This window comes from Delphinus delphis, chromosome 1, assembly GCF_949987515.2.
Source record: "Delphinus delphis chromosome 1, mDelDel1.2, whole genome shotgun sequence".
NCBI classification, from domain to species: domain Eukaryota; kingdom Metazoa; phylum Chordata; class Mammalia; order Artiodactyla; family Delphinidae; genus Delphinus; species Delphinus delphis.
In genome coordinates this window covers 107,775,415-107,797,943 of record NC_082683.1, presented here as the reverse complement: position 1 = coordinate 107,797,943, position 22,529 = coordinate 107,775,415, and the positions used below count along the sequence as shown (strand labels likewise).

The window sequence follows — 22,529 nt, the reverse complement described above, 5'->3', positions numbered from 1 at the left end:
ATTGGCCCTCGTGCTGACGGACAGGCGAAGGAGCTGCTAAGACGCTGATGGGTTAAGAACTGCTATGCGGGCAAAGTGTAAGTAAATAAATAAAAGGCGGTGGAGGAGCGGAGGGAATGGCGGGTGTCAGTTTTAGAGCTGCTGGGGCTTATCTAGTCCCCGGCTGGGGAAGGACGGCAGTCCCTGTTTCACCCTCTTCCTCCATAAGCTGGGCCGGGGACGTCCTGCTTTCTGTAAAGTTGTCCAGGCAGCAGAATCACAGAGGACGGGTCCCACGGGACTAAGCCTTCATTCCAGTTCTTTCAGCTCCAGCCTGGAGGCTCCGGTTTCCTGTGGTCAACCTCGAAGGACCGCAGGGTCCCGCCACCCTGTGGTCTAGCTCCGGTCTGGGTGCTACAGCGCCCTCCCCTCAGGCATTGGCACGACACTGTCCGAACTGGCCTCCCAGGTTCCTGCCTGGCTGGCTGCCGACTAGAAGGCAAATGTGAACACATATTCTGCTTGAAACCACCGGTGCCCTAGCGGGCCGGTGCCTAGCGGGCAGAGGTGCCAAGAGGCCCTTTAAGCCGGGCAGATGAGTCATTCGTGATGAGCTCCTGCTCATCTTTCCAGACTCATCTGGGAGGAACAACCACCGTCAGGTCCTTTCAGCCTTTGTGCTTCTGCATGAGTTGCCCCTTCGCCTGGTCCGTACCTGCCTCTTGTACCTTCTACTTCTCCTGGAGAAGCTCCGACCTCACCCCTGCAGAGGCCTTCCCTGGTGCACCCCTACTGCCCCCAGCCCTACTCCCAGCTCTGGCCCGGTTATCAAGTGCTCTGAGCATACTGGCGCTCTGGCAGCCCTGTACCACAACACTAATCACACCTGCTAGGTTCCTGGAATGTGAGCAACCTGAAGGAAGGAACTGTATGGTTTCCGAATGTGTATCCCGCAGTCTAGCACGGTGCACGTCGACGGTTCAATCAATGTACACTGAATGAATAAACACATGGACTCCACGGATCAGAGTGAAGATTAAAAAGTGTCAGGCAGGACTGTGCATTTCGGGGGCTCACCAAAGACATGAATCATATCTTTTTCACTTCTGAATCCTGATAGCCAGCTAACAAAGTGACATTCCTTTTAAATGTGTGAATAAATTCAAGATGACAAATACTGAAGTTAAACCATTTAGTTTTGGTCCCGACAAAGCCTGTTGGAAAGACTTCAGCTCAGTTAGTGGGGGTGGGGCAGTGGGCCTCAGGGGCCAGACACTGAAGAAAATCGGGCAGGCTTAGGAGGGTGTGTTTGCGTGAGACAACAGACACAATGAGGCCAAATCCAAGAGGTGTTTACTGTAAGGAGTATTCCAGGAGGGTGGGATGGGGTCCCCCAATCTGATCCTCCAAGGCTCTGTCTGCGGTGACTCACTCTTCCTTGGGCTCAGAGGTGGGGCTGATATTTGTTCCCCAAGTTGGGCCCTGCTCCCTCTGGTCCTTGGCACCCCTAATGTCTCCAGCCACTAAAGCCACATTCCTCAGATAATTAGTGTTGAAGCAGTTGATCTGTTCATCCCCAGGACTCAGTTTACAGCAGAAGGCAGAGTCTCGCCAGAAGTTACGTCGGGGACCACACAGGTCATCAATAAAGGCTGATTTCTGATGAAGGAGTAAAGCAGACATGATAGGGGAGGAAGGTTGTCAGAGGTCAGGCCTGGTTACTTGGATGTCTGAAGTCCCCCTTCCCTCAGTTTCTACTGCTCTCTCCCTAGATCCCTTCTGGGGCTCAGAGAGAGTACAAGGCTGCCTTCCACAGCTAGACTCCTTGTGATGGACAGATGTGAACATCTAGAAATGCCAGAAGCTAGAGGCCCAGAGAAGGCATAATAGGCACTTAGAGATGGGGAGCAGGTCAGGTCAGGAGTGAAGACTCCTGGAACCAAGAAAAAAGATCTCCCCAGTAGTCCTCATTATTTCTGTGGGCTGGTTTGAGGTACTAAAAGAAGGGGTATCCTGCAGTTCCAGCCCTCTCTCTCCCCTCCTCTGCGTTCCTCTGGAGACTATGACCCCCTGCCCTCACACTCACCTCCTCCTCAGCACAGCAGGCCTGCTCTGGAAACGGCAGGTCACAGCAGCGGGCAGTCACGTTCTGGATCAGCCCAGGAATCTGCTTACTATGTTGGTGGGAAACAGGTAGGGGTCAGGGTCTTTGGGTGTCTCCAGGCATCAAAATGGTGCTTGCAGACCATGATTTTGCTTTTCCCAAGAGTGCCCCAGAGGGTGCCCCAAAAGGGAGGTTTTGGAGAAGGGAAAAGAGTTGGGGAAGAACTGGGCGAGACTCACTGCTTGGTGAAAACCCTTTGATTTCCACAGAGATGACTCATGAAGTTGGGGGTGATTCGGCTGAGGTCCAGGGTCAAGATGTCCCGGTCATAGTTGGGATAGGGAGCCTGCCGGGCAAAGCACTCATCTCGGGCAGGGCTAGGAGGGTAGTGGCAACACGAGTAGTGGTGGGTATTTGTAGCCTTTTCCTGATCACAGTAGCCATCAAGGGTATCCTTCCACTGTGGGCCAGAGAAAGGAAAATCAGAAGCCTGGACACTTGGCCCTCCTGACCCACTGCTTCCCTCACTGCCCTAGGCTATGAGATGAGGGACTTTCAGCCCCAGGTGCCAAAAGGGAAGGGCAAAGAACCAGAGGGCAAGGAGGCAGCTGTGGATGTATGGGATTGGGAAGGTGGAAGGGTAGAAGAACAGATGAGGTTCGGAGCTGGCCACAGGAGATGTGCTGGAACGGTAGACAGAGAGGGTCAGGTGAGGCCAGAGCTGGACAGATGGATGGCAGACAGGTACATGTGTAGGGTATTGGGTGGACGAGGCCAGGAGTGCAGGATGAAAGTGCACGATGAACAAACTCAGACAAAGAACACAGTGGATGCACGGACATTCACAAGCAGATGAATGGGCAGACATGTTCACAGGGGGTAGGTACATGGATGACAAATAGGCTGGTGGGATCAGAGGTCAGAGACAGGAGGGCAGGCAGACAGGCTCTCAGGATGCTGGGATGCCCACTTACGGCCTTCCATGTACAGGTGTGGTTGTTCCCCTGCTGGCAGCAGTGCTGGAACTCCCCCTCCAGCTGGGTCAGAGCCTGCAGCTGCCTTTGGATGGGGTCAGTAGCTGGGAGGTTGCGTGGCACACAGCAGAAGCGTCTTAGGTGGCAGATGTTCTTGATATTGTCCAGTGTGGGTAGCCCAGGGGGAAAAGGCAGCTCAGGACCCGAAGAAATACCAGGCTGGTGGCTGGGGCAGGCCTGGAGCTGGTAGTGTGGCCGGGGAGCTTCGTCTTGGAAGCAGGAGAATCGAGCCTCCCCCTGACGTTTGCAGCACCAATGGGGTCGGGTCTTAACAGAAAACTCGGCCTCACAGAACCGGGTCATTGCGTCCTCCCACTAGAGCAAGAGGAGTAGATCAGCCTGGTAGCCCACTCTCCACATACCTGTTTTCCTCCCAGACTCCAAAAAGGACCCTGGGTATGCAGCTAATAAAGAGGCAGAGGCTGTCCTCTGCTCTTCTGGCACAATGAGGAGGCCCAAGGTAGGGCCAATGAAAGGGACCTGAGGTTCCTGCATACCCAGGCCTAGGCCTCTAGTCCTTGAAACACACACATACTGTCTGGGGGTTAAAGGACATCCCCAGGATCAAGAGCCCAACCCTTACCGTGACTTTCGCACAGTCCAAGCGGTTTGTGTAGCTGTGACAGCGGCAGCAGCGGGAATATCCAGTCTCCAGCAAATTGAGGGTCTCACCCTGACGAACAAGGTGGGAAAAGCCAGTCTGTGGCAGGTTCCAAGGGCCGTACACCACATGCTGACGATTAGGAAGGCAGATCTGGTCCAGATTGTCCGGAGAAGGCCGCCCAGGGGGGAAGCCATCCAGCCGGTGGCCCCAGCCACCTTGGTGTCGGCCCTGTTGGCAGCGCTGGGCTGGATTCGAAGACTTAGGCTCTGGGGGGCTGTGGTCCATGAAGGGAGCCAGCTTTTCTAGAATGGAGAGAACAGAGTGGGAAGGGGGAACATGCAGAGGGATAGAGAAGGGCTGGATTGAGTTGGGAGGACTGAAAGAAGTTGGGGTTGAGGAGAAAGTGTTGGGAGGATATAGAGGAAAAGGGGACAAATGAATTCGTGGCTCTTAACTTCAGAATGACTGACCAAAAGGAAGAGACCTGAGTCATGAAAGGTGTCACCCTTATAGCTCCCTGACCCCGAATCACGCCTGCTCCCTTTGCTGCTTCCCAAGGCTCAGAATACCTGCTCCCCCACCCCACTACCCCGACCAGGGTCTGAGCATTAAAGCTGGGGGATGAACAGACTAAAGCTGTCACTCACTCACTCTCTGCTTAGATTGCAAGGTCATCTCCTCTTGATAAAGGAAAGATGGGTCTACTGGGGTAGAAGGAGATGCGTAAAACAACATTCATGTTGGGACGGGCATCTCTAGAAGACAGGCCAGTTCCCATTCATAAAAAGTAACTCAATAGGGCTTCCCTGGTGGCGCAGTGGTTGAGAGTCTGCCTGCCGATGCAGCGGACACGGGTTCGTGCCCCAGTCCGGGAAGATCCCACATGCCGCGGAGCGGCTGGGCCCATGAGCCATGGCCGCTGAGCCTGCACGTCCGGAGCCTGTGCTCCACAATGGGAGAGGCCACAACAGTGAGAGGCCCACTTCAAATAAAAAAATAAATAAATAAAAAATAAAAAAAATAAAAAAAGTAACTCAATAGAGGGACTTTCCTGGTGGTCCAGTGGTAAAGAATCTGCCTTCCAATGCAGGGGACGCGGGTTCGATCCCTGGTCAGGGAACTAAGATCCCACATGCCACAGGGCAACTAAACCTGCATGCCACAACTACTGAGCTCGCACGCCTCAACTAGAGAGCCCACGCATTCTGGAACCTGCGCACCACAACTACAGAGCCCATGTGCCCTGGAGCCTATGCGCCACAACTAGAAAAGAGAAAAAAACCTGCACGCCACAACTAGAGAGAAACCTGCATGCCGCAACGAAAGATCCCGCATGCCTCAACAGAGATCCTGCGTGCTGCAACAAAGACCCAACGCAGCCCAAAAATCAATCAATAAATAAAATTAAAAAAAAAAGAAATAGCATATATGCTTTAAAAAAAAAAGGAACTCAATAGAGAAGTGAAAATAAATGCTACTTTTGTGTCATGTAATCTTATAATTTTATAAAATAGGTATTATTTCCCCAATTTTACAAATAAAGAAACTAAGGCTTAGAGAGGTAACTTACCCAAGGTTATTACACAGCTAGTAAGTGGCAGAAGCCCCAAAGCCCATGCTGTCAGCCACGGGTAGGCAGGAGGGTAAAGAGGGGAAGGAGTCACTTACCTTCCTTCTGTTCAATAGGGACCTGGGGAGGGGACAGCTCTTCTTGTAGGGGGACGGCCTCTTGAGGGAGAGGCGGATCCCCTGCAAGATAGGGGCGAGGACACAAAAGAGCAAGGCTCAGGCTGATGTCAGCAAGATGTAGTGGGTGGGGGTGAGGGAAAGGGCAAGCACTCACCTTTCTTTTCCACAGGGAGTTGGGGAGGGGGCAGCTCCTCTTGGACAGGGTTGGCTTTCTGAGATGGAGATGGCTGTACTACAGAAAGCGGAGTATGTATGTAGCCCACTCCTTCTTCCCCTCCCATTCTGAAGATCAGGAAGTAAGTCAGACTAGAAACCTAGAGGTGCAACTGAGACTTACCTTCACTCTGTCCTTCAAAGTGAGGGCTATGCTGAGAGGTGTCGGGGTGATCCATGGGGAGAGCTCTGGTCAGAGGTGGGGAAGGGGGTGCAGCATAGCCAACTACCGGCAAGAAGGGAGATGGTCAGAGCCTACATTTCCTCCTGGAACCCCAATCCCATGCCACTCCCCCAAACTCTTACCTTCTTGAAAGGGGTGGGTGAGGTGCACTGGCCCCAGCTCCCTCTGCCCTGAAGCTTTGCTACCTGGAAGAGGAACGGTGAGTCAGGGGTGGTTTCCCTTTCCTGGCCCTGAGCATGGGAAGGGGAGGCAGTAGAGGTTAAGAGCTTAGAAAAGATGACCAAGACACCAGAAGCCTCTCTGTACTGCTCCTGCCCCATGTCCCCTAAGCCACCCCCCAAACACACCTGGTCAAGGCCGATTGGGTGTGATAATCTGACAGCCTCACCTCTACCATGCTCAAAGCCTTGGGTCTCCCAAGTCCAGGCCTAAAGGGAGTGTGACACATGGGGCTGGGGAGGAAGGCCTTAATCTTGTGTCAGTGTCTTTCCCTTACAGCTTCTGGGCTCTCTCCACAGTCCAGACCTTGAACTGGCTGGAGCCTCACCTGCCCATCTCCTCCACCCTCCTGCCTACCACAGGCCCTTTAAACATCTTTGGGCCTTCTGGTAAGGAGCCCACGCAGAAGTTGAAGTGCCTCCCCTTCAGCCAGTCTCAGATCCCCCTTAGTTCAGGTCTCAATTTAGGACCTGGGAAACTGGGATGGTTCAGGACTCCTGAGGCAATATGGAGAGCCCACGCATTCTGGAACCTGCACACCACAACTACAGAGCCCATGTGCCCTGGAGCCTATGCGCCACAACTAGAAAAGAGAAAGGCATGTAAGAGAAAGCCACAGGGAAAGTAATCACCTGTAGCTGATCTGCAGTCACAAAAGACCAGGACCTGGGAAGAACAAGACAGGGCCTTCCAGATAGATTAGATCTATGACCCTCATGCAATAGTTTCCCACAGTAACGTTTTGTTTGGCATCCAAGCAGATAACGTGTGTGTGAGCTAGAGAGTGGCTGTGCCTGGTCCCCTGTAGATGGATGATGCCCTCTCTTCTCCTAACCAGGTAGGGAGCCAGTCAAGGCTCTCTGGGTCAGTAGACTGGTTTTGAGCAGCCTGGGAGCTCCTCTTCTCACTTCTGGCTAATAGGTGCCACATATACATCAGGCCCCTCACTCTGTGAATCCATCCATCCCCGCAGTTGTCCGTTTGACTCCAATATGTGTTTCTTGGCAGCAATCTCTAGCAACTCCTTTCTTTCTGTACCCCTGCTCCCCTCCCTGGTTAAAGGCTCCAGTGCCTAGGCTCACCACAGGCCTGCTCAGAAAAAGGCAGCCAAATGGGGCATCCTTTTGCTGGTGATGAGCCATCTGGGATGGCTGGACCCAGGCCCCAGGCCCATGCTGGCCAGGCCCCCTTTCCAAGTGCTGGCTCTGACCCCAACTCACCTCCCTTAGAGGCTACAGAAGCAACAGCTAAACAGGCCAAGACCAAGGCTGCTCTGGACGTGGTCCCCATCCTGGGGCAAGGACTGGTCAGCGGCCACCCAAGTAGGTCCTCTCAGGCAGATCTGATTTGAAGAGCCGGGCTTCTGGAAACCTGCTTCTCCAGTTGCTGTTACTGCTGTTGTGAACTTCAGGGCTGGTTCCTTCTCCTCTTTATAGTCTATCTGGGGACAGCTACCGCCCTCCTCAGCATCCGGCCATGACTCAGTCCCAGCTGCTCCTCCTCTGGCAGACACTCCTCCCACACACCCTGAAGGCTCCTGACAGGATTGAGAACAATGGTGAACCCAACCCCAAGAGAAACTGATTCTGAGAATCCTGGAGCAAGAGAGGTCTGAGACTTTGTTTTGTGCCTCAATTTCTCCATTTGGCCTTCTTTGGAGAATGGATCTGACCACCTGCTGAATTGGGGCTGGGGAAACAGGGCACTGAGGAGTTTAGACAGGGGAACAGGACAGCTATCCCAGGGAGCTCCCCGACCAGTGAGAGCCATGGGCTGCCCCTTTTCAATTACCCCAACCCCCTAGGACAAAAGAGTGGGAGACAGAGTCAAACTCCCTTTTATGTCCCCATCAGGAGTCAGAGATGAAGACACATTCCCAGTAGCTTCAAGTTTATTATTTTTAGTTTCACTCTCCTCACATCCAAACAGCTACAGCTTCCCCCAGACCAAATCTCTTTTCATGAGAGCAGATTCATGCCTCCACACGAGTTCTGAGGGGTCTGGGGGACTTCAGACTCTTGGCAGTTAGGTTGGGCCCCTCCGTGTTAAGGGGGCCTGATAGCTCCTACAGGTCTTTGCCACATCTATACACAAAAGCTCAGAAAATTTCTTCAGCATTTGGGACCCTGGTGTTCTGTAGCTCCAGTAGCCGCTGTACAGCCTCGGCCAAGTCCCATTCCCCAAGTCGACGATTATCTCGAGTCCGAATGTTCACTGTTCTCTTACTCTGCTCTTTCTGGCCAACCACTGCAGAAAGAGGGGAGGTTTGTGAATCTCAAGGCAAATTTATCCAGAGGATATCTCCTTTTGCTATGCAGAAATTTAAGAGACCGAAATCTTTAGGAAGAGCAGAGCTCAGACATGGTTCCGGGAAAGGATATATTTAGCTATCTTTTGCTCTCCAGTTCCCTGGTCATCCTGAGGAGATAAAGAAATATTCCAGACATTCTCTTACATGCTTTATCACTTCCACTCAGGATCCCAGGGGTCAGAGCTAGTAGGGTCAGCCAAAGAAAGACAAACAGATCAAGAAGCAGATCCAGAGAGAGAGAGAAAAAGAGAGAGAGAGAGAGAGAGAGCGCGCACGCGCGCGTGCGTGCGTGTGTGTGTGTGTGTGTGTGTGTGTGTGTGCTTTAGAGAAAGGGGAGGGTGGCAGGGTGGATGACACACGTGCAAGTCCAAGGGATCATGGGCAGCTTGCTCCAAGGCTGGCAGGATGAGTGGATGTGTAAAACTAGAGATCCAGGTAATCTGGCTGAGACGTTCCTACTCCTTGTCTTCAAGACAGAGCTCTGAACCTTGGAAAATGAAAAAAAGGAGCAAGGTAGGCCTAGACTATTTTTCTTAAGGCCTTTCTCCTCATCCCTTAGGGCTGACTCTATCTAGGTCTAGAATAAGCAAAGCTAGCTAATTAACGCCTTATTAACCCTTCCTGTTCCTTTCTGATGCTCCCTTGGCTAATTACTAACAGACACCAAGAGCTAGGGCGGGGGTCAGAAGAAAACTGTTCTGAGGGTCAGAGGTGCTGGTCAGGGGGTGAAGGAGCCTAGAGTCCAAATGGCTCAGAAGTTCTGAATCCTGGCTCCTGCCCAGCTCAGGTAATGAGCTGCAATTTACCCAAATATGCGGATGACCAAACGTAGTAGACAGGGAAGAACAACATACAGGCCGAGTGGAAGAGTGCAAGGCTCTGAGGGCTGTGCTAACCCGGTCTCACCGAACTGAAAATTGTAGTGGGCAAGCTGAGCCCGGCGGATCCTCCGGCCGAGGGTCAGTCCGGAGTCAGCATCCAGGTCGCCAACCAGTCCTGCAGCTTGCAGGCTCCGCTGTGCCTGGGGTAGAGGATCATTGACAGGAACCTGATTTAACGGAAGGCTGAGGAGCTAGAACAGTCTGATGCCAGTTTTCCCCAAGCTCCCCCATCTGCCCCTCCTTCCTTTGCCTCAAGGCTCTCCAGTTCTCAGGGACAAACCCTCCTCACTCTCTACACTGAGGCCTCTCCCCAGCCCCACAGCCTCCTTGTCGGCCTCCTCCTGGAGCCAGGCCTCCCTGGACGCTGCCTGTTTCTAGACACCACTCTACCCAACCAGCTGCTCGACTCTAGTACTGTCCATATCCTTACTTCTCTCTAGAAAGGAAAAATAAAACAAACATTTCTCCAAGGCCCCTTCTGTGCCAAGTGCTCAGTTGTCAGCAATTAACATTTATTATTTGAGTGCAGTCTTGTGATTCCAAGTGCCGTGCCCCTTTCACTACCCCACGTGGCCTCTGCTACCCACTGCTCGTCCCCATCCTCACCCCCAACTCCTCACCTCCCTGGCATATTCCTCTTGCTCAGTCCCCACAGGTATGACCACCACCTGGAATGGTGACAGCCATAGTGGCCTGATTGAGAGAACAGAGGAAGGCAAATTATTTGTCCTGGCTCAGACCCCAAGTGTGGATGCAGGGAGCAGATTCTAGAAGGAAACAGAAGTGGAGTCTGAAGGGAGCCAGGATGTGGAGCACGCACTACCTGGCTTGAGGGCCAGAGCAGGAATCGGGAGTCAGAGCTCTCACCATTTTCCCCCGCAGCTTTCCGCCAGCACTCCCAACATCCTTTCCACAGAACCTAGCACTGCTCGATGAATGAGGACTGGACGCTCCAGGGCCCCCGCCTGCCTTGGAGGGAAAGGGGGGGGTGGATGGAATGGAAAAGTGTCACACAATGTGCACCCAAGATCACCTTCCAGTTTCCAAGAATCTTCAGCCCTGGCAAGGGAGGGTGTGGAGGATGTGGTTTAGTTTTTAGGGTCAAAGGCAGAAAGGGAAGTTGTTCTCCACCTATTCCACGGGCCAAGGGAAAAGGGGACAGGACAAGGTTCTGTACCCCTTGTACTGGAGGTCAAATCTCAGGGGCAGTTGGAAGTCAAGCTGGATTGTCCCACACTGATGGGGCCGACCCAGGGCATCGCGGAGGTGCACGTCAATCTGGAGGAGACAGAAGGGAGGACATGAAAGAAACCAGAACCAGTATCCTCCATTATGCGTGCCACCTCCTTCTACCTAGCCACATCCCAGGCTGTGTGGAGAGACGTGTCACCCAGCTGCATCGTGCTGCAGACTCTGGCGGTGGCTCTTTCCACTTAATAGTGGTATATTATTAGGGAACATCAACATTCACATGAACGGCCCACCCTCACCCTGGCCTCTCAATTCCCTGAGTTCCTCATCTCAGAGACCTTCATCCGCACCCACACTATGGCTACATCCTTCATGTTGTCATCGCCCAGAATGGCTGCACCTCTGAAACAGTCCATCAGACACCTGCTCTGATTACTATCTCTTGTCCTTCCAGCTCTGACAATTATTCCTATTAATGGCTCTTCAATCTCTCGGCTCCTTAACTCCTCATTTTTCTTCCCATTCACAGGCCTCTCAGCCTCTCCCACCCCTGTTTCTTTCCCCATGCAGCTGTAACCACTCTCCCTGGTTCCCTGGTATCACTGTTCTTCTGTCACATCCACATGACAAAACCCCACCCTGGTGGCACCCTAGCATCCCACCTCCTTGGCCCTGGAACAGAAGTGCCCAGTGCTGCCCAACACGCCACACACCACACAGACGCAAAAACAGCAACTGATGCAAGTCGCTGTTGTGAACCTCAATTGAACCCTTGCTGCTGCCTGCAATCCTCTGGCTGCCCTAATCAGCTCTGCATCCTGTTCTCCTCAAGGATTTTCAAGCTTTCTCCTCTCTTCCCATCCTCAACCCCCGCACTGACAACTCTCCTATTCTCCACTCCTATCTCAGCAAATGATCCTGCCTCCCATCTCATGGAGAATTCTGATAGTTGGTATCATGAGATGGGAAAATGTCTCAACTTCTGTCACCACACCTATAAATATCCTGGCACCTACCCCCAAGCCTTTCCTTCTACCCCCTAAACAACAGCACAGGTGCTTCTTTCTGTGAAGGGCTCTGGATCCCAACCCTCAAGACTCCCCAGAAACTTTCCTCTACTGAAACCCCTTCTACAACTTCGACTTCTCCCTGACCCAAACAGGCTCCCTCTCATCACGGCATTTAAACATTCTCAAGTCTCTCCCTTCATCAACATCTCTTTGGATCTGCCAGCTACTCTCCTTTGCCTTTATAAGAGCCAATGTTCTTGGAAGTGTTAGGTTCATTCATTCACTTCTGACTCCACATCCAGTCCCCACTTTACTGAAAAATGGACCCTCAAAACCTAACAGCCTTTTCACTAAATCCAGCAGACACTTTACAGTCCTTTTTCCCTGACTTCTTTCACCTCTTCCAATTTGCCATGTGAGTTTTTACTCTTCGCCCCAGCCTCTGCCTACAACGTTCCCTCCCTTTTTTTTCTGTATGCGGGCCTCTCACTGTTGTGGCCTCTCCCACTGTGGAGCACAGGCTCTGGACGCGCGGGCTCAGCGGCCATGGCTCACGGGCCTAGCCGCTCTGCGGCATGTGGGATCTTCCCTGACCGGGGCACGAACCCGTGTCCCCTGCATCGGCAGGCGGACTCTCAACCATTGCGCCACCAGGGAAGCCCCCAACATTCCCTCCTGAAGCACCTTTTTACTTGGCCAACGATTACCTTTCAGATCGGAAAGAGATTCCTATGGGAAGCCTTTCCTGACCCTCCTGAGTAACGTGCCCCCTTAGTACCTACACAGCACTGATCCCACGGTGCTGAAACACCCTATTTACCTCTCAGAGCCCTCACCAGACCTAAGTTCCATGAGAGCGGGAGATGTACTGCTCTTCTTTATATCTTACACAAATTTAAAAACATTCCTTCGTATCTATTAAACAGTTAATAAAACAAAAAAAGGAATAAATAAGACTCTAACCACGGTCCCCAGCTTACCTTAGGCCCATAGAAGGCACCATCTCCAGGGTTGAGGTCCCAGGGTTCTCCAAATTCTTCTAGGGCCTGTTGAAGGACCTTTAGAGGAAAGGATACAAGAGAGGAATATGTCATCTTAAACTTTATGAGCAACAGATCCCTCTAGTCCCCAACAGTGACCCTCTCAGCATACGCCTCTACCAGGGACCCTGATTCCCATCTCCCCTCTCCTTCCATCAGAGACTGGTTTATCTGCCTCTGCTTCCCTACCACCTGCTCACCTGCTCAGCCTGGTCCCAAAGGCAAGGCTCTCCCAGGAAGCCAGATGGCCGGGTAGACAGTGCCAAGCGGAAGGAGAACCCAAGGACAGTGTAGACAGAGCGGAGGAAATCAAGACAGCCTCGGATCTCTGCTTCCAGCTGGGGGAATAAGGACAGATAAGCTGTGTGCTAGCTAGAGCTCTGGGGTGGTGGTAGTTTGGGGAAAAGAGGGCAAAAACATAAAGGAAAGGCTGCGATAGAATGTAGCTAAATTATCATATATAAAGAGGGCAACTGAGAGTCAGGAATGTTGGCAGTTCACAAGGAGAATGAAAGGCAGCTTAGAAATGCTCTGGTGGAGCTGGGGAAGGGCCACCTGATCGGGTGCACAGAAGATGTGAGCGTCATCTTGCTGGAAGCGCCGTAGCCGGGTCAGTCCCCCCAGACTGCCAGAGGCCTCGGCCCGGTGCAAGGCCCCGAAGTCGGCCAGTCGCAGGGGCAGCTCTCGCCAGGATCTGGGCCGGTGGGCGAACATCAGGCTGAGGTTGGGGTGGGGAGGAGTCAGGGCCACAGGGAAAACTAGCCCCTGAAGACTTCTCCTCCGCCCAGGCTGCTTGCTTCCCTTCTCTGCACCATCAGCTAACGCGCTCTCCAGCCTCGGCATGCCTGAGTCCTGTCAATCCCACTCATCACCATCTGGGCCCTGCCTGGTTCAAAAGTGAATCTCAGTAACAACAATAACAGACATCACTTACTGTGCCCCTGTGCTGTGATAGGCACTGAACTGAAAGAAGAACCTTAGACAGCAACTCCAAACCCTTGATATTACACATGAGGAGACTGAGGCTTAGGGAGGTGCAATGATTTTTCCAAATTCACATAGGGAGCTACAGGGCAGATTCAAGACTCAAATCAAGTGTTCCAATACGATTCCAAGTTTTCTACAACTTAGTACTTAGTAACCAGGTGCCTAGCCCTAGCCCTGGGAGGACCCAGGTCTCCTGGATCCCAGCTCACCAGTGCGCAGGGCAGTTCATGGGCTTGAGGGCAAGCGTGCCTGTGGGATGGCTGGTAGAGTGGTCACTCTGGGAGCCGGCATGGCTGTCAGAGTCTGGGGGCTGCAGGGCAAACATGTCTTCCCGGTAATGCTCCCAGTGCCCTGACAGTTCCCAGAGTTTCGTAGAAAACAGCGTGGGGGTTTTCACTTCTGAGAAACCACGGCGGGTGTACTCGGCCTAGAGAGGAGGGTACAGACATGGAAGGCCAGAGTGACTAGGGGGAGAGGAAGCAAGATGGCAGCTGTGTGATTCTTCTGGGCTCTCAGGTCATGCTGAACACAGCTACAACCTAGTAAGCACCATCCTCCCTCACTATGCTCCTCACTGTAGACCACACATTTCTAGGCCCTTGATAAAAGTCACTAGCACTTTACAATATTTATGTTTAAACTTCTAATCCCCCTCTTTTAAACACATGGCTTCTTCTAGGCCCTCAGTCCCTACCCAGTCTTCCTTCCCCTGAACATGGGTCCTCCTTACCCTGATAAAAGCCACGAGTACATTATACACCCTTGTCCCTCGAGGCAGGAAGAAGCAGCTCCCGGGGCTCAGTTCATGGAAGAAGAAGAGCTCCTGTTCCTGGAGTCGGGAACGGCAACGGTCACTTCAACGGGGAAGCGGGGACTTGGGAACCCAGAAGAGATAACTGACCAAGCTGCTCAGTCTGCGGGATTCCGAATGTGCTCTCAACTTCACAGTCAGGTTCCTTCATCTCTCTCCAACCCTCATCATCACCCCCACCCTGCCCCCATTTTCCCAGTCTCTGTACCTTCCCAATGCGCCGGTGGTCCCGTAACTCTGCTTCCTCCCTCCACTCTTCCCAGGCCCTCAGCTCCTCTGCAGTGGGGAAGGAAATCCCTGACACTCTCTGCAGTGTCTCTGGGGTGCCGGAAAACCTCCATAAGGACGATGAGTTCTGTGGGAGGACAAAGGGAGTCAAAGGGAAGATGAGGACAACCCCTCTTTCAATCCTCATATGATACTCTGAGCATAAGCATCACAGGTATGACAACGATCCCATCTCATCTCTCTGTCTCTACTTTTCCCACCATCACCACCAGGAGGATGGCCCCCGCCATCCTCCAGACACCCCCTGCCATGTATATCACCCCGGAGGTGCCTGAGCCTTGATTTCTACATATGTCCTGCTGAATTCTAACCTTACCCTGCCACCTCTTTTTGTCCCCATTCTCACTACCACTGCCCTACCAGCACCCGTGTACTTTGTTCCTTTCCCTTCTAATCAATGACTGCTCAGGGAAGTAACCCTAAGTTCTGGTCAAATATTAGTCTATCCATCCCCTTATCAATCTCCCATACAGCTGCTAGAAAACTCAGTCTCCCACACTAGGTCCTGTTCCTGGATCCATGAAATTCAAATGCCTCTGCTTGTTCTTTCCTTGAACAATTGTATGGTACTAATAAGGAACAGCCTGCATTTTATAGCACTTTTAACTTTTCCTCAAACACTTTCTCTTGCGTTAGTTGGTTTTGTCTCTATGATGTGGATTTACTGGTAGGACAGGAATCAACAGCTTCATTTTATAGATGGGGAAAACGTGTAAGGAGATTTACCCAAGGCCGTATACTTCATCAGTGGCAGAGACAGGACTAAGAACAGATGCCTAGGTTTTCAGTCCAGGGCTTTCTGCTCTGCACATCTGCCTCTCCCCTCTCTCTCTGCTCCTATTCCGACTAATAGCTCACCTTGCCCAGGAGCAATATTTTCAGAAAGGGCAGGCCTTTGACTTAAGAGTATTCTCTCTGTGGCTGTCAAATGGTGTTCCACACTGGCTCTCTCCACAGGAGCCTTCCCTACATGACCGTGTCCAGCCTGATCGTGCCCTCCCTCGCCATCTCCCTTAGTGCTAATGTCTGACTATGGACTCGGAATTGGCTTCTGGGCCCTGGCAGGGTGTCCAGTATCTGTCATCAGATGGGGATTTCTAAAAGGCAGGGACAAAGTTTCTATTTCTGGATTGCCCCCCTTAGCTATCAGAGCAGAAAAGGGGTTGGCAGAGAGGATCACCTTCCCATTCGCCAGCTCACTCCAGGGAAAACAGTAATCTCAACCTAACCCAGCCCTCACAACTGACCGATAGCAGCTTCAGGCCTCCAATCTGTCCAGTATGCCGAAGGTGGGGGCCTCTGCACAGATCAACCAACATACCACACCTGGGAGAAAGAAGGGGCCAGTTAGTGATTTCCAGATTCTTGAGCTTCTAGGATTCTCCCTCTAGGGTGTTTAGCTGACAGAAAGAGACATAAAGAACTATTCCACAGAGAAAGCAATGGGAGATAAAAATCAATTCCCATTTCTTTTTTGGGAGCAACAGATTACCTTCTATCTTCTTTCCCTTATCCCATTTCTGGCCTTCTTTAGTGCATCCCCACCTCTCCCTGTTTTCCTCAATCTTGACAGCTCTCACCCATATACTGTTGCCGTTGGACCTGTCACTTTCTCCTCGATCAGGTGAAGCTTAAAGGGGTTATCCTGGAAGAAGGGAAGAGTGAAGACAAGTCTTTATTCCCACGAATAAGTCCTGAGAGAGAGCCACTCCTTCCCTCATGTCTCTAGATTATCCTCCTAAACTTGTGTGTCTCCACTCCACCTTGAAGAGCTGCCGAAGCTGATCCTGGGAAGCCTCTAGTCTCCGGAAGGGTTGAGCAGCAGCTGCAAGTTCCTGACAAATCCGTTCCAAAACAGGCAGCTCTGAGCCCTTGATCGTCCTGGAAAGATGAGGGTTGGTTGGCTTCCATCCTCTAAGGAGCATCACCTGGGTGTTGGCCATGGGATGAAATCCTGCCTTCCAAAAACATCTAAAACTATTGGCAAAGACAAACAGACTAGGGGAAAACAAATAGGAAATCAGGTACAAAGTTTACAGCTGGAGCAAAAGCTCTTTGTACGAAATTAAATGTTGTGTGCAGGCAATCTGGATAAAGAAAACTAGAGCAACAGTAATGAGGGATGAAGTAAAAGTTGAAGAATTCATAAAAGCTAGAGAAGGTAAGTTTCAAGCAGATTTAGAAAAGGAAAGACATGGACTAGTGGAGAAAGTGGTACCTACGTCACAGTTGAGGCATGGAGGGACCCGCCCCTAGCTTTCTTTCTCCTCCGAACTGAACATGCCTGAGGCCCCAGAAAAAGGCCTCAGAAAACACCCCAGGAAAGAGGTACAAACTTTCAGTTATAAGATGAATAAGGTCTGAAAAACTAATGTATAGCATGGTGGCTATAGTCGATAAATTCTGTATTGCATAAGTGAAATTTGCTAAGAGCCCACCTTAAGCATTCTCACACACACACAAAAAAGCATGTGATAATTAACTCGATTGTGGGAATCCTTTCACAATGTATACATGCATCAAATCACCATGTGTACACTTTATATTACAATTTTATTTATCAACTATAGCTCAAAAAAACAGAAAAATAAAGTAAAATATGGTGAAATCTTTGAAAAAGAAACCACTCCAGAATCATTCTCCTCCTTCCTTGCACTACTCACCGTTCCTTTCCAAGGAAGAAATCATGGTAAAAGCCACATCCTGTGCTTGGACCTTGACAGAGAACAGCACCTAGAAGTTGTTCAGCTGCTGCCCCCAGGACATGGGTACTGGAGTGCCAGAATACCTGGGTTCACAAGAAAGGAGTTCATGAGTTCCTAACCTTCTCCTTTAGCCCCTAGCTCTCGGATCCTCCCCTCAGAGAAGCTGGCATGAAACTAGTATGAATAACTATCACAAAATGGGGAACCTGACTTTGGGGTGACCACTAAATAGTAAAAAGTAAAATGAAAACAAAAACAACTGAATAGAAAAGAAAGAAGGCCACTAGAAGCAACGCACAGAAGAGAGTAAGCCTCACTCCTCAGTGCTTCCGGTTCTAGAGCATAGTAGGAGGCTAGTCAGTTTTCATGCCATCCAAGCTGACATGAAAAAGTGGAGAGGAGGCCAGGTGATGTGCTTGGTTGTGCAAGCCACATTAAAATTAAATACATGCTACAGATGACTTATAATGCATGTCTCAAGAGTTGGAGGGCTAACGTGGCATATCATCCTCTATTTTCAACTTTATATCTCTCCCTTTCACTAGCACAATGATCACTGCTTAACAGACCCAGGCTAAGTAAAAACTTTCACCCTAAGTTTCCAGCTTAGCCAGGAATAATCAAGACAAGCAATCTGTGGTAGGCCTCCCTCTCAACTGCAAATGGAGAAACTGAGGCAAAAGAAATAAATGCTATAAGTGCCCACTTAAACATCTCTTCGTTTAGTAGCCACTGTATCCCTGATAAGGAAGAAACTTACTGCTTTCCCCTCTGCAGAATCGAATGTCAGAAATCTGAGGTCAGAATCTGTCTCTAAGGGCCGCTCCAGATCATAAGGTTCTCCATTCACTTGAGCAGCCACTGCAGTATCTGCCAGTTTAGAACTTCAGCAGTGGGGGATGGGGAAAAAGAGAAAAACAAGGTTACCATCCAAAGGGGTAGAGAGGGACTAATCTCTTAGCAACTCCAAACTTGAAAGGGGAAATGTGTTACCAGAGCAACAGAACCTATCGTTGTTTTCCCCCATGCATAATAGAGGAAGGGCAGAGACTATGAAACTAATGCAGATAAAAAAAAGGGATCAGCAGGAAAAGCTGTCTTGATGGGAATGGAATAAACATACAGAGCTCTTTCCCTGCTCAAATCGAGAAAGTACAGAGATAGAAGGATTATCCTGGTAGGTACAGAATGGGCCTGATACCTGATCTGCTGGGCTAGTTGGTAAGGGGTTGTGTTCCATGCCACAGCATCCACTTTCTGGCCTCCAGGAAGTGATATCTTGATAGTCCGGTGTTCCTTCTGTGCCAGGCTTGCTAACCTCTTTACCTGAGCAGTCCATAGCTGCTCAAAAAGGCCAAGCCGCTCTACCAACCAGTGTGGAGGGGTCGGCACAGCTGCCTGGAGGGAAAGATGTTAGGAGGTAACACATGTCCCACCATTCCTTCTTGGGATTGGGGACGGTGGGAAATTAGAACATTTATGTGGCCGTGGTCCTAATCTCTAGTCTTTAAAAGGACTGGGTGATAACGGGTCCTAAGCTGGGAGCCCTAGGCCCCGCAGGCTGCTGACCCTAGGAAAAAGATGGCATCTAAGGGCTACAGTAGCCGGGTCTGGAGACGCAGGGCGGGAGTAGAGGGGGTCAGGCTGGGTTGAGAGCCTACACTTTGGGGTTCCGCTGGGCTGGGTCCAATGTGGTTCGGAATCTTTGGGTACCTCACGCACCGTGTGCAGCCCGCAGGCTTGTAACCCTGGGATCCGAAGCCGCCGCCACCTCTGACACAGCCCCATTTTCCTTCAGACCCGTCCTACATCCTCAAATAAATGATCGCCGCTTCTCCATCGCCAGATTCCTCATTGGCTCCCGGCCCAACAACGTCCATGCCTATTGGTTATTACAGCTGCCACTCCAGTCTGGGACCACCTCCAGGAACTCCGAAGAGGTACACCCCACACAGCGAGAGCAGCGTTGCGACTGGTTCCGGCTGACCGGAAGACCTAAACTGTTACACATATGGGCAATTCCAGAGACCTGTAGTTTCAGACCAAAGTAGCAATAAGATATCCTGCGGCTTTGAGGGCAGGGGCAGGAAAATTCTCCAGAGTGCGAGCGGGAGAAAAACAGATTAGAAAGGGTAGTTATTTTCTTTTAACCATTTTCTTTTACGTAGTCTCCACTGGCAGGTAGGTAACAGGTAAAAGCATAGACTTTGGGACAAGACAGACCTAGTGTAAATCCTGGATCGCTATGTAATTTTGGGTAAATTAATTTCTAATAAGCTTCAATTTTCTTATCTATAAAATGGGAATAATAATAGTTATCATTCTGAATTGTTGAGGTTAATTTTATGTAAATCGCCTAATATACTGCATGGTACACAGTAATGGGCAACAATAGCTACAAGCTATGAGAACAAATGAATATAACCGCTTTGGGGCTAGAGCGAAAAATCTGCAGAGGGCACTCCTTGGAGTTCCTTCATACTCATCGTGCTTAAATAGGGACCTTAGAAACCTCTTAATCTTAAAGATGAGGAATTTAAGGTCAGAGAAGGTAAGTGGTTTAAGGCCAAACAGTAAGCACTGACGCTGGATTCTGAATCCACATCTTGTATTCTTCTACCACACCAGACTTTCTCTGGTAATAGAGTTTACTCCAATGCAACTCCCTCTTCACTTCAGAAAGAAGTGCCTGACCCTAGAATCTTAGCTCTCTGCTTCCTACACAAGACCTTTGCCACTCATTCCCATTCTAGCTCTCAACTTCCTTTATCCCTTCTCTTCCCTCTCCCTGCTATATCCAGAACACAGTACTAGGTATATTTGATTTGTTTTACACAATAAAAATTGAAACACAACCAGATATGTAGTAAAGTATGAGGGGAAATGGATTTGGGGACAGCTGTGAGGTTCTCAGTAATTCCCATTAGTCCCCTCACCTGGGGGTGGGGCTGGTTGGAGTTGGTTCTCAAGTTTCCAATGGTGACGTTATCAAGGATTGTGGAGGAAAAGCTGTCAGAGAAAGATGTTTAATCTAAGTTTCCAGAGGTTCTGAGAGAGGCAGCAGTTGATCTGAGTCACAGGCACCACCCTGGATCTTGGCTCCATCTTCTGGTATGTTACACACCCTGAAATACAAAAAGAAATAAACAAGACTGTGGAAGAGGAAGATTACTTTGTGTGTGTGTGTGTGTGTGTGTGTGTTTGGGAAAAGGTAGGGAGAATTTTTAAATGGCATTCAGAAAGTGTGACAAACTTTACCCATGGCTCTGCACCAAAAGGGACAGGGGAGTGTTACATTGCAGGCAACAAATTGGTAGCTGCTCAATAAATAATTATTGACTTAAGAATACACCAATCACTGTACTGACTCAAAAGTCCAAAGTATTCATATACTGATACACACCTTCTTCAATCATTCTACTTTGTAAGGATAGTAGAGGGATGGTGGAATAAGTAGATTACAGTTATGGTAGCTCCTGGCACTCATCTCTCAAACATTTACTGACTGCTTACTGTGTGCAATGCACTGAGCTGAGTGCTCAGGAGGTGCCAATGAATCAACTACTATATCATCACGTATGTAACCTGTTTTGCAGTGGAGGGAGGAAGGAAGGGATGTCAAGTTATTCCATTCCTCCCTGTGTGGCAAGCAAGCCAGCAAGCAAGCAGGCAAAAGCAAGCTAGCTAAGGCCAACGCATCAAGCACTGGTCCTTCACAGTGATTCTGATCTATGACTAGCATGTCTCAGCCTCGGAATTTTACTATGTGCGAAGTACCATGCTTCACTATCTCATTGAACTCCTAGAACCCCGACAAGTAGTAGCTCTTCTTACGCTCCCTTTAAAACATTGAAAATGACTCTCAGGCAAGTCAAGCTGCAGTCCGTCTGAAACCAAGGCCTGTGTTCTGCCATACTATGCTGTCTCTCAGGGACCAGGATAATCATAATGCATCATGTTTGGTAGCACAGCTTTTTGTCTCTCCAGGGTACACTTCTAGGAGCCTCTGGGGCCTAAGAGGTCTTTAATATAGGGTGGAGAAAAAGGTCCAATAGAAAGCCAAGAAAAGAGGCAAAGAGGCATCTTACCAAATATCCTCTACCACACTAAGGTTAAGGAAAAAGAAGAGTTTAGGAAATAATGGCAGAAGATTTCACAGAAGTCTAGGGAAAAGGGAATCCTCAGTAAAGGGTATACTGGACCCTTAATTTTGGGAAATTCTCAGCTTTACTCCACTTTTAGAATAGACATCCTGTTAGCTAAAGCTTTGGTTGAGGAGGTACTGCTTTTATAATGTTAAACTATTTGTAAGAATTCTCTCCATTGAAGGTAAAGTACATTTCCCACTTGTTATCAGGATCAACACATTACCTCCAAATCTTAGTTTTTAGAAGCAAAATTTCCCTGCACCAAAGAAATTTTAAAAGATATTGGAGGTAAAAGAGAGAAATGTAAAAAGGTAAAATACATAAAGAAAGGTTTACATCATTGCCACCAAATGCTTTTGCGGCCCAAAGAACTAGCCAAGTGGTTAAGCCTACAGTAGGTACTGTGGGGAGTTTAGGTTAAAAAAAATTTTTTTTTCTTTAGTAATGAAGATCTAGGACGCAGCCAAACTTTAACTTTGCCTTAAAGATGCTACAAAGAGAAAGTCCAGCCAAGTTTGCTGAATAAATCAAGAGGGGGAAGCTTCCTACCCAGAGCATGGGGATATATTGAACTTTGAAGACAAAACCTTTGGCTCACCTAAAAATCTCTACTAACATTTCCCTTTCCCAAGACATTTCTTGAGCCTGAGAAACAAGGAAACAGCCACCTCCACCCTGCCTTTTTTTTTTTTTTTTTTTTTTCACCCTGCCTTTTAAATGACCCTGGTTGGTCAGGTCAAGACCAACGGAAAAATATGAAGTCTCCCAAACACAGGAGTCAGTGCCAACTTGTTTGATACTGAAGGAAAAACAAAACCAAAGCAAAGAGCAAAGTACTCTGAAAGAAGGCCCTAGCTACATCTACGGAAGATTACATACAACTATGGCCCACTACCCAAAAAACCAAGATTTCAAATTAATACTTCCTTAATCTCTACTGCCTTTGACAATGATTGGCTACCTAGAAAATGGGACCTTAAGTATTGCCTCATGTGGATGCAAAGGATTCCTAGCCAGGGGAGGAGAAAACAGAAGGAACTGGATGCTGCCCATCTTCTTTCTACCCATTCCAACTGAAATACTCCAAGAAAAAAAATGTAGGAAGTTTCAAGTCTTATCTCCTTCCCACAA

At 49.8% G+C, this 22,529-nt stretch overlaps 3 protein-coding genes across 12 annotated transcripts in view; all 3 read right to left on the bottom strand.

The window, feature by feature from the left end:
* Positions 1-1,315: 1,315 nt before the first annotated feature.
* ECM1 (extracellular matrix protein 1) lies at positions 1,316-7,433 on the bottom strand. 4 transcript variants are annotated; one of them, XM_060029316.1, is made up of 10 exons: positions 7,247-7,433; positions 5,930-5,992; positions 5,748-5,849; positions 5,565-5,642; positions 5,390-5,470; positions 3,701-4,023; positions 3,058-3,432; positions 2,323-2,543; positions 2,066-2,153; positions 1,316-1,638 (listed from the first exon to the last, which is right to left on the bottom strand). In XM_060029316.1, exons 1-10 carry the CDS (start codon positions 7,314-7,316, stop codon positions 1,408-1,410), a joined length of 1,632 nt encoding a protein of 543 aa, XP_059885299.1. In that variant the 5' UTR covers positions 7,317-7,433; the 3' UTR covers positions 1,316-1,407. The 4 variants fall into 4 exon arrangements, with proteins under 4 accessions (XP_059885299.1, XP_059885316.1, XP_059885307.1 ...); XM_060029333.1 differs by lacking the exon at positions 5,390-5,470; XM_060029324.1 differs by lacking the exon at positions 5,565-5,642.
* A 472-nt stretch (positions 7,434-7,905) lies between these two features.
* Positions 7,906-19,288, bottom strand: TARS2 (threonyl-tRNA synthetase 2, mitochondrial). Of its 7 annotated transcripts, none has more exons than XM_060029291.1 (18): positions 18,973-19,277; positions 18,452-18,648; positions 18,011-18,134; positions 17,209-17,333; positions 16,309-16,426; positions 16,126-16,190; positions 15,793-15,871; positions 14,466-14,612; positions 14,177-14,275; positions 13,656-13,873; positions 13,015-13,177; positions 12,660-12,797; positions 12,400-12,477; positions 10,396-10,496; positions 10,086-10,187; positions 9,839-9,911; positions 9,244-9,358; positions 7,906-8,273 (listed from the first exon to the last, which is right to left on the bottom strand). In XM_060029291.1, exons 1-18 carry the CDS (start codon positions 19,036-19,038, stop codon positions 8,125-8,127), a joined length of 2,157 nt encoding a protein of 718 aa, XP_059885274.1. In that variant the 5' UTR covers positions 19,039-19,277; the 3' UTR covers positions 7,906-8,124. The 7 variants fall into 7 exon arrangements, 5 of the variants coding, with proteins under 5 accessions (XP_059885274.1, XP_059885276.1, XP_059885281.1 ...); XM_060029293.1 differs by having other exon boundaries at positions 8,116-8,273; positions 9,234-9,358; positions 18,973-19,285; XM_060029298.1 differs by having other exon boundaries at positions 8,153-8,824; positions 18,973-19,285.
* The window catches only part of RPRD2 (regulation of nuclear pre-mRNA domain containing 2), a 90,156-nt gene continuing 86,844 nt past the window's right edge, over positions 19,218-22,529 (bottom strand). Inside the window, exons 12-13 of the mRNA XM_060029252.1 lie at positions 20,187-20,375; positions 19,218-19,250 (exon numbers count right to left, since the gene is read on the bottom strand). Coding sequence (XP_059885235.1) covers positions 20,282-20,375 — 94 coding nt within the window. The 3' untranslated portion in view covers positions 19,218-19,250; positions 20,187-20,281. The remainder of the gene's footprint in view (positions 19,251-20,186; positions 20,376-22,529) is intronic.

Coding starts and splice junctions, on each gene's coding strand:
- ECM1 (XM_060029316.1), bottom strand. CDS start 7,316: ATGGGGACCACGTCCAGAGCAGCCTTGGTCTTGGCCTGTTTAGCTGTT. Junction 5,850..5,929: donor CACCCACCCCTTTCAAGAAG/GTAAGAGTTTGG, acceptor TCTTGCCGGTAG/TTGGCTATGCTGCACCCCCT. Junction 5,643..5,747: donor CTTTGAAGGACAGAGTGAAG/GTAAGTCTCAGT, acceptor CGCTTTCTGTAG/TACAGCCATCTCCATCTCAG.
- TARS2 (XM_060029291.1), bottom strand. CDS start 19,038: ATGGGGCTGTGTCAGAGGTGGCGGCGGCTTCGGATCCCAGGGTTACAA. Junction 17,334..18,010: donor ATTCTGCAGAGGGGAAAGCA/GTAAGTTTCTTC, acceptor TTGTGAACCCAG/GTATTCTGGCACTCCAGTAC. Junction 13,178..13,655: donor ATGAACTGCCCTGCGCACTG/GTGAGCTGGGAT, acceptor CCCCAACCTCAG/CCTGATGTTCGCCCACCGGC.